We start from the raw sequence: 13,543 nt of genomic DNA, 5'->3' as shown, positions 1-13,543 counted from the left end.
TGGTAGTGAGCGAGGGTGATACACAACGATACACCTTTCCACACACAAGGTGTGCTTGCTCCGTTGTATTTGTAGTGGGATCAGATCCCACAAGGAGAACCACTGACTTTGCGGACTTCTGTGTCCTAAGATCCCGAATCACCTGTAGTATTAGTGTGTGTTGGTTTCCTGTTCGGTAACTCAGCCAGTTTCTGTGTGAGCTAGGAAGTGGTCCTCCACTCCACCCCAGTTTAGTCACGCAGCCCTGGAAAATGTGAATCTCTCACTCAGGTCGGCTTTCTGCGATCCCTATTGCAGTGTGGATGCTTTTACTTTTAAATGTTTGAGCTTTTTATGGGTTTGTTTTTTACAGTTGTCTAGCAGCAGTCTATGCTTTTTTACTTTGTAAATTTATTTTACAGTCTCTTTAAAAAAATTTTTAGACTTATTTATTTTATATTTTGTATCAGAGTGTTTTGTCCGCATGCATGCGTGTGCGCCATGTGCATGCCTGGTGTCTGCACAGGTCAGAAGAGAGTACCTGATCCCTTGAAATGAGTTCCAGATGGTTGTGAGCCACCATGTGTGTGCTGGAAACTGGTCCCCTAGAAGAGCCGCCGGTGCTCTCAACTCTGCTGAGCCATCTGTCCAGCCCCTCCTCTCCATCCCTCAGTGTAGACCATTATCTCCTCTCTGGTAGCTTGAGTTTAATGTCCCTTTGGTCCCCCCTGAAATTCATAGTTCCAGTATATGATATGTTTACATGTGGCTGGCGTGTGCTCCCATCCTGAGTGACTGCTTGTCCCACCCACCACACTGGGTGTAGGTTAGATTCCATTCCCCTGGGTGTCTGCTCACACTCAGAGGCCCTCAGGCCCTCTGGCGTTCTGCAGTTCAGAGCAGAGCAAATTCTTTTTCTTTCCTTCTCCTCCCACCCCAGGATCTCATGTAGTCCAGATTGGCCTCGAACTTGCTGTGTAGCAGAGGATGACTTTGAGTTCCTGATCCTCCTGCCTCTGTCTCCCAAATGCCAGGATGACAGGCAGGTATCACCACAGTGCTGGGGATTGAACCCACGGTTCCATCCATGCTAGGCAAGCTTTCTGACAACTGATCTCTGGGGCAATGTCTGATCCATTCTGACCGAGGTCTTACAGGTTCCTCCATTAGTGAGTCTAGCTGTAGGCTAAGGAGAGCAGGAGCCTTGGAGGCAGGCAGGCTTGTCTGTTGCAAGTCTGTGTCCACCGAGGGCTTCCGTGCTGCTGCCCCAAACAGGAAGCTCTTCCCGCCTTGCTGCACTGAATCCACCCAGTTCACTCCCCTGGTTTTCCTTGCGTGAAAACAATCCTGTGGTTGACTGGGCCTAGGCCCAGGCCTGGGGTCAGGCCCTCAGCATGTGTCATCTTGAATTCCCAGAATACTTTGGCCTGGTCAGGATTATTTCTGTTTCAGAGACAAACGTCTCTGCTCGGAAAGGAGGTGAGGGTGGAGCAGGTTGGAGCCCAGGCATTTCACTGTGCTGCACCCTGGGGCCCCAGGGCTCTTGAAGATGCCAGGGTGGGGTCTGTGGATCCTGACCTGTAGCCCTAGACCTGGAGCTGTGTGACTGGAACTGGGCCCTCCCCTGCCTGTCAGCCCTGCTATCCGTGCTATCTGGGAATGAAGCCAGCTGGACACTGGGAAAAAACAGCCCTTCCCCCTACCTCCTGGGGATTTTGAGGGTTGCTATGGCTCTCCTGGTCCAGTTAGGATAGAGGGGCGGAGAGCAGGCCTCCGGGGGTGTCCATCATTTGGTACATATTGTCTGTTAATTTACATGAGCTTTGTATGCGACACACAGCATGTAACGTGACATGGTACCAGGCCTTTGCCTAACTTCTAAGTCCATTTCTAGGAGGGGCTTTGTTGTGGGAGCTGAGTCTCCAAGACCAAGCCAGTATTTGATGGCGAGGGGGGAAAGTTGAAAAGACAAAAGAATGGATGGATTCTGTCCCTGCCCATTTTTCTGCAGGGTGTCTTCAGAGGCAGAGGTGATGCTCCAGCCCATCCTTGGTGCTGTCCCAGGCAGTAGTATGTAACCAGTTTCCAATCTTAACTCTTAGCATTTTGGAGAGTGGTCAACCTTTTCATTCCCAGCTCTATTTGTCCCTATACCCTGTGGTGACCCAGACTAGACCCTCCCTGTGGCCAGGAGGGCTCCCCCTGACAGCCTGGGCTTTCTTCTGCTCTGTTAGGACTTTGCACAGGAAGAACCTCAGCAGCTGGCCATGTCGTCTGTGATTGGGTAGTGACTGGTCTGGTGATATGTGCCCATTCATTGTAGAGCTGGGTGCTTACTGTCAGCCTCAATATAGAGCTGGAACCAAACATGGCAGGGGCAACAGGCAGCGGGCAGCCACTGACGTGCTCCATTCTCTTGCAGGGAACCCTCCCGTCATGTCCAGGTGAGGCCGAGGAGTGCCGTGCTGAACATGCTCAGGAGGCTGGATAGGATCAGGTTCAGAGGCCACAAGAGAGAGGACTTCCTTGACCTAGCCGAGTCCCCAAATGCCTCGGACACCGAGTGTGGAGACGAGATCCCTCTGAAGACACCACGGCCCTCACCCCGGGACAGTGAGGAGCTCAGGGACCCTGTGAGTATGTGCAAGTCCCCGAGTCTTGCATCCCTTGATATGGACAGCAAGGACAGCATGCCCCGTTCATAGGTGGCCAAGCGAAGATTCATGCCTGACCAGGCAGTTTAGACATACACAGAGGCCCAATCCTCTGTCCCCTGTTGCCTGTTTCCTTCAACATGCAGCGTCAGCTGGGACAGGTCCTTATTTTGGTGGGACTTCTGTATCAAGTTTTGTCTAGACACTGCATTGCTTTGTCTTGTTTGTTGGTTTTTCTGGGTGTTGGGGAAGCTTCTCACATAAACACAATGTTGTAGCCTGGCTTGACCCCTTCAGGAACATTGGTGTGGGGATGGGGCAGGGTGAGGCTGGTCTAGAAGCTGCTGGCACCCTGCTTGTCTGTCCATGCCAGGATGTGTGTCACTGACCCAGCCACTGGCTGAGCCTTCATTAGCCCACACAGTGGCCAGTGGCAAGGAGCCTTTTGTCCAGGCATCAGGTATCACTGAAGAGCCTTAGCCAGGGCGAAGCTTTGGTGTGAACAAACCAAGGGCCCCTGCCTTCCTGAGCTTGTATTTCATGGGTGTCGGGCGGGGGAGTGAGAGTCTAGCTGGGCCAGTGAGTACCTTGCAGTCTCTCTTCTGGACAGGTCTCTTCAGTCTCAGATTGGCTGTGGTGTGCACATTGACTCAGCCCCCTCCCTGCTACCCCAGAATCCTTGAATGTACTTGATGACCATTGGTTTTCCGTCTCAGCCCTGAGCCTGGTACTCTTTCCAGATGTGGCTGCGATCAGCGGCCTTCCCCTAGCTCCTATATTATTAATGCTTCATAATAGGATGGTGACTGTGTACTGCTCCTGGCAAGATTAATAATTTACTAGTGCTGCCTCCTAAGAGCCTGGCTGTGTGCCCTATGCTGCCTGGCCAGGTGGGTGGGGTCATTTGCCTTCCTATTTAACCTCCTGGTGTATTAGACGGGTGCCGTTCCCAGAGTTCAAGCATCTAGCTTGCAAAAAGCCATGCGCCTTTTGCAGGTGACATACAGAGCAATAGAGGACAGAAATGTATATCTTGTCCAGTGCTGGTATGCAGTGTGCAAGTTACAAGTCTGGGTGAGATGAAAGTCTTTGGGCTGAGCATCTCAGGGATGCTCAAGATTTGCCCTGCACCTACACACGTGTGCACACAAATTCACAAGCATGCATACACATGTATACACACATACATACACAGAAATATACACACACACATATATGCACATGTACATATGTACGTACATATACACACTCACATGTACACACATGCATGCATACCTGAGTGCCTCCACATACACACACACACATACACACACACACACACACACACACACAATACAAGATTCATGGTTCAGCGGCCAAAGGAACCCATTCAGAGGCTGTTCTGGCTGTCACTCTGTGTGTCTAACCAGGATTGTGTAGTAGACTGAAGTAGTAGGACTGGACCTGGGTCCACCTACTGAGTGTGTGCATGAGGTGTTGCGGAGAGAAGAGGGTAGTATGTGGAGAGCCACCCCATGTCACAGGCTCACTTGGCCACTTAGCAGCTACAGGGGCTAGCTAGACTGCAGTTAGAGTTTCCTGTTATGCAGACCACAGGTGCTCTTACCCTATGTGGCCTACCTGTGATGTCTGGCCATCCCTGGACCTCCTGCTGGTGACATAGCTAGGCAGGGGGCTAACAGAGATTCTGAGGCCATAGCAAGCCCATGGCTACATGCCATGTGACCCTCATGGCACACATAGGCTTGATGGTAGTTAGGTACGGAGTGGCACATTCTTTTAGGCCAGGTTTTAGTGGCAACTTTGGGCAACATTGGTTTATATTGGGATACCTGGTGAGTGGACAGAGCATATTTCCATATCCTACCTTGCTTATCACAGGGGAAAGGTTCCTGGTGTGTGCTAGTCTCCAGGGGTACCATGGTGGTTGAGTTGACCTTAGGCAGAAGGGAGCTGGCTCAGAAGGCGCAGGTTCTGTGCTGACTAGAGAAATGGGAGGAGAGATTGCAGGATTTGGGGGTCTTAACTAGAGATAACATCTGGATTTAGGGGCTACTGGGAGGGACAGTGCCAAAGCTAGTTATTTTAGGGTAACTAGCTTGGAAGTATAGTTTGGAGAATGTGGGCTCCTAAGGGAGGCAGAAGAACAAGAAGGGACATGCCAGGGCGCTGTGCTAGTTGGATGGGCCATCTTTGATGTGTAGGACAGGAAGGTCCCGGGAGAGGTGTTGATTTGGGAGGTAGGCTTGGCATCCTGGGGTGCAGCTGAGAGCAGCTACTGCAGAGGTCTTGGCAAGGTCAGACCTGGGACCCTGGCTCTTGTGTCTTCCATAATTAGGGAGCCCTGTGGGGAAATTGCTCCAGGGACCTCCCTGCATGGGTTCAGCCCTAGCTCAGGGCATTATGCAGAGTGCCGGCTCACTGGTTGTAGAGGGACCAGGTGATGCTATTTGGCCTTCACCCACCACTCAGCACCCACAGTTTAAAAAAGGGACATGTTGGTGTTTGTTCTGGGCATGCTTTGAGGCTTAAGTGAGCTTGGTAACTAGTTGGATCATTGTTACCATGCAGGTAGGCGTTAGCACCCATAAACGAGTGGCTCAGAGGCTCCTCCCAGGCCAGGTTCTTTTTAGGGCCTTGGTCTTATAATAAGTTCTCTCCAGGGACTCCAGGTCAGAGTGCAGTGGTAGATAGTCTTCCACGCCTGTGTTACTCCTTCTTGGGGGTGCAATAACCCTTTGCCTTCTATAGCCTCCTGGAGAGATTGGGAGCCCAGGCAGCAGCACAGAGGCCTCACTGGTTGGTTGATTTGATGCCCTCATAGGAGCACCCTTGCAGCATTACGGGGGCCATTGTATGAGTTTGAGTCAACAGTCTCTAGTGTACACTTTATACTGTGCATCCCAAGAGGGGCTGTGTATGCTTTAATGGTCACTGGTAGATTTCCCAGCCTCAGTTCTGCCTACTGCCAGTCTGCTACATCTCTGTAGCTTGGCATATGTAAAAAATTAGCTGAGCGGTGGTGGTGGTGCATGTCTTTAATCCCAGCACTCGGGAGGCAGAGGGAGGTGAATCTCTTTGAGTTCGAGGCCAGCCTGGCCTACAAGAGCTAGTTCCAGGACAGGCTCTAAAGCTACAGAGAAACCCTGTCTCAAAAAAAAAAAAAAAATTCCCCCCGGGCAAGGTGGTTTATGTCTTTATTCCCAGAACATGGGGAGGTAGAGGCAGACAGATCTCCATGACTTCAAGAACTGTCTGTATACATCTGTCTGCCTGTCCGTCCGCCCGCCCGCCCGCCCGCCCACCCACCCACCTATCTATCTATCTATCTATCTATCTATCTATCTATCTATCTATCATCTGTGTGTGTTCTTGTGCTTGACATGGTGTGTGTATAGAGATCAGAGTACAATTTGTGGGAGTTGATTCTTCTACCACAGGATTCAAACTCAGACTAGGCCACAGGTGCCTTTACCTAATGAGCTGTTTCACTGGTCTGGTGTTTCCTATTCTGTACATTTTCCTGTAAAATGTCTGGCACAGTGTGTGGCCATTGGTATCTGGCTTTCTCTTGCCTTTTTGTGGCTGAATTGGGTCCTGTGGTTTGGTCTGGGAGTATAGCTCAGTGATGGAGTGGTTGCCTAGCATGCACAAGAGCCTGAATTCAGTCCCAAGTGTATCTATATGCATAATCTTCTGGAGTGGTGGCATGTATCTAATTCCAGCACTCGGGAAACCAAAGCAGGAAGATTACCACAAGGCCAGCCCAGGTCATATGGCAAGTACTGGGCCAGCTGTAGCTACATAACAAGACTCTGTCTCAAAAACAAAACAAAATAACAATAACAAACCCCTAAAATAAATCAAACAAGCCTCAGGGTTTGGATGGACCATGCTTGCTTATCCATGCACACACTGGTAGACATTAGGTTAGTTTCCACTTTGGCGCTCTGGCAAACAACAGAACACCTGGGAATATAGTTTCTCACAAACATCTGTTTGCATCTGGAGTTGCTGGGTCTTGTGGAGGCCCTGTGCTTCTGAGGGACTGCTGTACTGTTTTTCCCAGGGGACAGGGCCATTTTCCATTCCTATGTGTGGGGGGGTCTGTGGATTCCCCTGGTTGAGGTGGCCCAGATGCCCCATTCACCCACGCTCTGTGGAGCACTCTGCGGGATGTTGAGCTGCCTCACTTAGCAGGCACTCAAGCTCCCACTGTGGAATCTGCTTCTAATGACCTCCCCACTGAGGGACACTGGTGCCGTCCAGTTTGCAGTATCGCTTGGTCTGTGAGTCACATGTCCATATAGGCCACATCCCACTCCTGTGAAAAGTGACGGGGCCTCCAATGGCTGCTGAGAGCTGCCCTGCTCCAGGCAGTACAGTTTATCCCTATGACTGGTGGAGAGGCCCATGCTCCCTCACCCCCACCTCGGGTTCCCTCCAATTCCCGTGTCGGGCTAATTCAGGCAAAAATGACATCTCAGCTTGCCTGGCTTTTTATCATGAGAGAGATGATCATCTTTATACTCACTTTATTATGTAAATTTACAGTGGTTTTGTCATGGCCCCGGTTCATGTCCAGGCCCCTGGTTTCCAGGTCACAGTTGTTCCTCGTGAGTCTAAGAAAGGGACAGCTAGGGAACCATGGAGGATTCAGCTCAGAACTTCGGCACAATGCCCTGGAGGCTTGTCATCTCTGTTGGAGACCTTGGTCACTTGGCCAGGCCCCTTAAGCCTAGCTTCACTGCTGCTGGGGTCAGGGGACTCCCCTGAGCTGTGGCCTCTTCTGTATGGAGGCCACTAGAACTCACAAGCTGAATGGAAACCCTGAGACCTGGGTGCCGGGATACCCATTCAGGGATGTAAATGGGTGCATTCAAGTGGAACTTGCCATCTAGAGATGAACTGGCTGCTTTTGGCAGGAGATTGCTGAACTCATCAGGTTGACCATTCTGTCCCTGCCCCCTCTGCCTTCTTTGCCAGCCTCCGCACCTGCTGCCTGCCTGTTGTGTGGCCATCCTGCTCCCTTCCAGGTTGGGAGGCCCTGGTTCCTCTCAAGCTTCCCTTCTTGCTCTCATCACTTGGGGTCCACCCTTCCTAGCCTGGCATGCTGGGAATAGAGTGGCATCATTGAGTCTGGTTTCCTGGGCTTTGAAAGATGGTATTACCTGTAGATTCCGTAGCTGGGACAGCCAGGGATCCGGAGTTGGCTCTGCTGCTAGAGGGCTGGCACATACAGTCAGGATATCTGTACTGGGTAGTGCTTGCTTCTTGTTCATGGGGTCTTCTCTGCTATGTAACTCATAGCAATTACCTAACAGTTGGGTATCTTCTGGGCAGGGCCTCATTTATCCTGCATGGGCTGTGCCCATACCTATGGCCTGGCTTCCCTAGGACTCCTGCTGCAGGGCCCCTTGACAAATGTGGCAGCAGACAGGCCTGCCAAGCCCAACACAGTACCCCCGCTGTAAGCTTGCTGGTGCTGTGAGCAGAGCTAGTGAAACATTTAACAGTTTCCTTGTAGGCAAGATCAGACCGCAGTCAGAACATGGGGCATTTCTTAGCGATGAGGGGGGAACAAGGCTGCAGAGTTCCTGGGCTGCTGGATCCTATTTCAATTCAGCATTGATGACCTCCTTCCTAAGATAGGACTTGTCTTAACATGCTGGGGGTAGGGAGGCTAGGTATGACTCAGACACACAGAGAACAAGGAGAACTTAAGAGAAGGTGCATAGACAAGAGGGCCGGAGAAGAGATGGAGACAAGGAAATCAGGGTGCACATGCTAGCACAAGCCTGGGTAGAAACTCTGAGGGAACGTTTAATTGTTTCCTGTTCAGGAGGTGGATGAAGCCATGGGAGATCAAGAGGGGACAGAGTTAGGAATTAGGTGCCCGCCAGGACCATTGGTCATGTGGCGCAGAGCTGGGTTAAAGATGAGCACATCGCATGTGTCCTGAAGTTTGCATTTGAGATTGTATGATTGTCCCTTCACGAACATCTTATTATCTGTCTGCCTTTGATGTGTCAGGGGCTACTTGAGAAGATAGGAGCTAGAGACAGGCAGCCATGTGGGGTTTTGACTGGCAGTTTCATAGCCTGTGTATATGGAGTCCTGCACACTGAGCACTGCAAAGTCTCAGTGGACTCTCCTGGCTCAGTATGTCTAGTCTGGCATTGACTGGGACTGAGCCACCTCTGGACAGATGTCTGCATGGTGTTTCTGGGCTGGGGGGCTTCCCACCTGATGGTGAGCTTTCTTGGGATCCACTATTATGTGACATAGGACACAGGTGGTGATGCATGTCTTCTTTGGGAGTTTTCTTGTCCTGGGCAGCGGTTTTAGAGTGCTGGGATACTCGTGAGCTCCTAGCTCTTCTAGAAAAGGTGCCTCTTGGCTGGATTTATTATACAATAAAATTGAGTTGGGGAGTGACAACCAGAAGACCCCTTGGGTAGACCACACAACAGAAATTACTGTGCCTTCAGCCACCCCAAGCTTTCACCATGCCACTATACCAAGGGACCAGGTCCATATCCCCATCAGGTATCCTGATAGGCAGACAGCTGGAAGTGCAGTCCAGACGCCCTGGCAAGGTATCCATCGACTGGAGGGGCTTCGTGCAGAGCCTCTGGTCTCTACCTGCCCCTTTATCCTATGCCCCCCGAAGGGTACACATATCCACAGTGCTCCCCATGTCCTATTGCCTAGGAGAGGTTTGGGAGCCCAGCAAGCTGGTCAGGTCCCCTCTGTTGCTTGCAGGGCTCTAGTGTGCCATTTTTGCCATGTTGATAGCAGGGTCCAGCTGTGAGATAATCACGTGAGTTCCCACTGTGGCCTGGGGGGCTGTGCAGTGATGGGTGGGGCTGCTTTCTTTTCCTGTGGTCAGCAGGAGGCATAGCTGTGTCAGTGGTATTGGCAGTGGGAGCTGTGACTACAGCCAGTCCTTAGTCAGTGGACAGGACAGTGATAGAATTTGCTCTCTGGGGAGCCAACAGGAAGGGCCTGGTGTGGAGTGTGCTCATCTTGGCTCCTCATAGGACCCATTTAGCTGTTTTTTCCTCTGATCTGCTCAGTGTGGGATAGACACCTTTGGGATACCACTAAGAGATCTGCTCTGTTTGAGTCATTGTGTACTGCAAGCACCAGGACAGTGGCATGGTTTTTTTCCCTCTGTAGTACCAGTCAGTACTGCTATCATAGCGAGGCTTAGTGCTGGCTGGGGATGATGATACACACTCAGGAGGTGGAGGCAGGAGGATCATGAATTTGAGGCTAGTCTGGACTGTATTATGAGACCATCTCAAAAACAAAATAACATTTAACATTAAAATGACATTTAACACTTTATTTACTGTTTTAAACCCTTTCCATTTTTAAGTGGTTATGTGTGATGCGCATGTTTGATGTGTGTGTGTGTGTGTGTGTGTGTGTGTATGTGTGAGAGTGCATGTGCACCCGTGTGCATGTGGAGGCACAAGGTTGATGTCAGGAATCATCCTCCATTGCTCTACTGTATTCACTGTTACAGGGTCTCTCAATCAAACCCAGAGCTCAGTGATGGTGACTCTTGCTAACCTGTCTGCTCTGGAGACTCCTTGTCTCTGCCTTCTGAGGCTAGCATTACAAGTAGGCTACCGTGCCCACCTGGGATTTATGTAGGCTCTAGGGATCCAAGCTCTGATCTTCATCCTCGTGTGGCAAGTGTCTTGACCACTGAGCAGTGTCCCTGTCATGTAGGGTTTGATGTTTGTGTGTGTTCTTTCTTAAGACCTTGCTTGTGTCAGGTGTGAGGAGATCCACACTGTCTGTGATCCTGAGGTGAGCGGGTGAGCTGGCATACAGTTGTAGAGCCCATGCCTCTTTGTCCCGTATGTTCAGAAAGATGCTCTTGGGGCCCTAGGGCCACTGTATTGACGGTAATGTGCTCTTCCTTGTGGTCCATCTTCATTAAAGCACCAGAGGTTGCAGCTGCCATCCCAAGGCTCTGGGGCCCCCTAAAACCAACTGGGATCAAGCAAGGCTGCTTTAGTGTGGCCCTCTGAACTCTTGGTGTTTTCCTTCCAGGCTGGCCCAGGGACCCTCATCATGGCAACAGGTGTCCAGGACTTTAGCAGGACAGAGTTCGATCGGCTGAACGAGATCAAGGGTCATCTGGAAATTGCCTTACTGGAAAAGCACTTTCTTCGTGAGTACAAGAAAGTCCTTATGGGGGGATGGGCCACTGCTGAGTGAAGGCCGAACTGGGAGTGCTATGGTGTGGCCACGGGACAGGTGTGGGTGGGGGCAGGCATGTGTGAACGTAGGTGTGTGTGGGGATAGGTGTGAACATAGACGTGGGGTGATAGGTGTGAACATAGACGTGGGGTGATAAGTGTGAACATAGACGTGGGGTGATAGGTGTGAACATAGACGTGGGGTGATAGGTGTGAACATAGGCATGGGGTGATAAGTGTGAACATAGAAGTGGGGTGATAGGTGTGAACATAGACGTGGGGTGATAGGTGTGAACATAGGCGTGGGGTGATAAGTGTGAACATAGAAGTGGGGTGATAGGTGTGAACATAGACGTGGGGTGATAGGTGTGAACACAGGTGTGTGGAGGCATAAGTGTGAACATAAGTGTGTGTGGGCATAGGTGTGAACATAAGTGTGTGTGGGCATAGGTGTGAACATAAGTGTGTGTGGGTATAGGTGTGAACATAGATGTGGGAGGATAGGTGTGAACATAGGCGTGTGGGGATAGGCTTGGACAGAGATAGACATGGACTTGGCCGTCCCCACATGATAACTTCCCCTCTGAACATGTGACTGTTGCCTGTTGCCTCACAAAAGCCAACCCTGGCCCGTGCTTTGCAGGTGGGATGAGGGAGCATCAGGAGTCTGGGAAAGGAGGGGCCTATTCATGAACTTGGTTGGTTTCCGTGATTCAAGCACAGTTTACTCAGACTTTTCAGAGCTCCTTTGAGGAATCTGAAGCCATCTGTCCTGTTACACACTGGGTCTGCGGGGGCACCTTGGAACCTTTCCCCTCATGGCTCCCGCTGGCCAGGTTCTGATCTGTGAAGTAAGGAGGAGGTGGTTTTGGCAAAACAGGAGCATTTGGAGTCACCATCCAGTAGCATCTCACGTTTGGTCTTTCTCTTGACTTCCGTGTCCTCCTGGCGAGGAAACTGAGGCACAGATGACTGAGTCACCCTACCACATGGTGGGAGTAGTAAGAACTTAAACCAGCCTGGCTAGCTCCAGAGCCCGTGCTTGTGGCCCCGATGTGAGATAGTGTTGTCACGGTTGATGCTCTGCAGGCACCGAGGCTTCTGAGAAGAGAGTGTCAGTCCTGCTTGCCCAGAGCTGGTCACTGAGAATCTGTGGGGCAAGTCCAGGCCAATGCCAGGGTGTAGGGCTGCCTGAGCACTCGCCCCACTGTGGAAGAGTTTGAAAGTGCAGCGTAGAACCAGCCAGACCCCCATGGGGATGAGGCAGTGGGGGACTCTAAGGGTGATGGATCATGAGGAAAAATGTCTGAAAGTGTGTCCTTGCCCGTTCCTCTGTAGGACAGCATGGTTGGTGTCCTAGGATCGTTCCCACAATTCTTTTCTCAGACTTGCCCAAGGAACTATCTCATCCTGCTCCTTGGTCACTCCTAAGGTGTGTTGTAGCATTTACCCTGACAGTGTGGGGGCAGCTCTGGGCAGGTTTTTGTTATTGTTGTTTTAAATGAAAGATTTTTTTAAATATTTATTTATTATGTATACAATATTCTTTCTGTGTGTATGCCTGAAGGCCAGAAGAGATGGCCAGAACAGATGGTTGTGAGCCACCATGTGGTTGCTGGGAATTGAACTCAGGACCTTTGGAAGAGCAGGCAATGCTCTTAACCGCTGAGCCATCTCTCCAGCCCCTAAATGAAAGATTTTTGAAGATACATAGACTCAGAGTAGAGCATGTCGGAGGCGCCTGTTGACTCTATACCTGCTTCTGCAGGAGCAGATTCTAAGCCAGGCTGGCTGTCGCCCCTCCTCCCCTGGGCGTGTTGGGCGAATCCCAGCCAGCGCTCTATGGCTTCATCTGTAAATATTTTAGTAGATAGCTCAATATGTTTTAATGACAAAAGCTGAGAGACCAGGATGGCAAGGAGAACAGCAGACAGCTTTCCTTGATTGCAGCTGAGACCGACTGGAGCTCGGATTTCCCCGATAGATAGGCTCATGATTTCTGACAACTTTGAATTGATACTCGTCAGGGTCCGTGGGTGGGAACGGCTGGCGTATCTCCTCAGTCTTTTGGTGCCTTCTCTCTCTATTCCTGCCTTCACCCCGGGTGGCTAGCTCACCAAAGCTGGAGCGCCCCCTGTGAGAGTAGTGTCCTGTGGACTCCCCATGTCTGTTGTCCCTCCTCCATAGTGGTGGCTGTGACTGGTCTTGGGGGGCAGACCTTTGATGGTATTGCTCTGTATTGCCCTGAGGCGTGCTGTCCCTGAGGTCACAGCAATCGTTAAGTGCGGTCTCTGAAGGGACTCTGCCAGCCAGAGCATGGCAAACATGGCTTTGGCAGGCTTTGTCCTTCTCCCCAATTCCCTCTGCCTTGCTAAAAACCATGAGATCACATTCCTAAAGCTAGTCACCATGGTCTAGTCCCTTATTTGGCCACTTCCTCCTTCTGAACTGACTACAACAAAGGTTCACCTATCAAAGTATTGAAGTCCAGCAATCAGAAGCCTCCTTTGACTCTCCTAACTAATATGCCCTCTTAAAATTAAGCTCCTCACCCTAACGTGGGATTTCTCCCTTTACCTTTATAAACTGTTATTTGTCTATGGGTCACACATGTCTCCTCTCATTCCAGAGGCGGTCCTTTGTCGTCCCCCTCCAGTACAAACACCCCTGGTCCCCTGTCTTTGTCTCTTT

At 50.9% G+C, this 13,543-nt stretch overlaps 1 protein-coding gene across 3 annotated transcripts in view; it reads left to right on the top strand.

Moving 5' to 3' along the window:
• Positions 1-13,543, top strand: part of Gramd4 (GRAM domain containing 4) — a 77,539-nt gene that overhangs the window by 30,653 nt on the left and 33,343 nt on the right. For all 3 annotated transcript variants that reach the window (XM_041672390.1, XM_041672391.1, XM_041672389.1), the window contains exons 2-3: positions 2,402-2,612; positions 10,704-10,824. In XM_041672390.1, coding sequence (XP_041528324.1) covers positions 2,402-2,612; positions 10,704-10,824 — 332 coding nt within the window. The remainder of the gene's footprint in view (positions 1-2,401; positions 2,613-10,703; positions 10,825-13,543) is intronic.

This window comes from Microtus oregoni, unplaced genomic scaffold (assembly GCF_018167655.1).
Source record: "Microtus oregoni isolate MIOR12 unplaced genomic scaffold, Mior012 000022F_ref0000154, whole genome shotgun sequence".
NCBI classification, from domain to species: domain Eukaryota; kingdom Metazoa; phylum Chordata; class Mammalia; order Rodentia; family Cricetidae; genus Microtus; species Microtus oregoni.
Note: the sequence above shows the minus strand (reverse complement) of the source record. Positions and strands in the feature narration are given on the sequence as shown.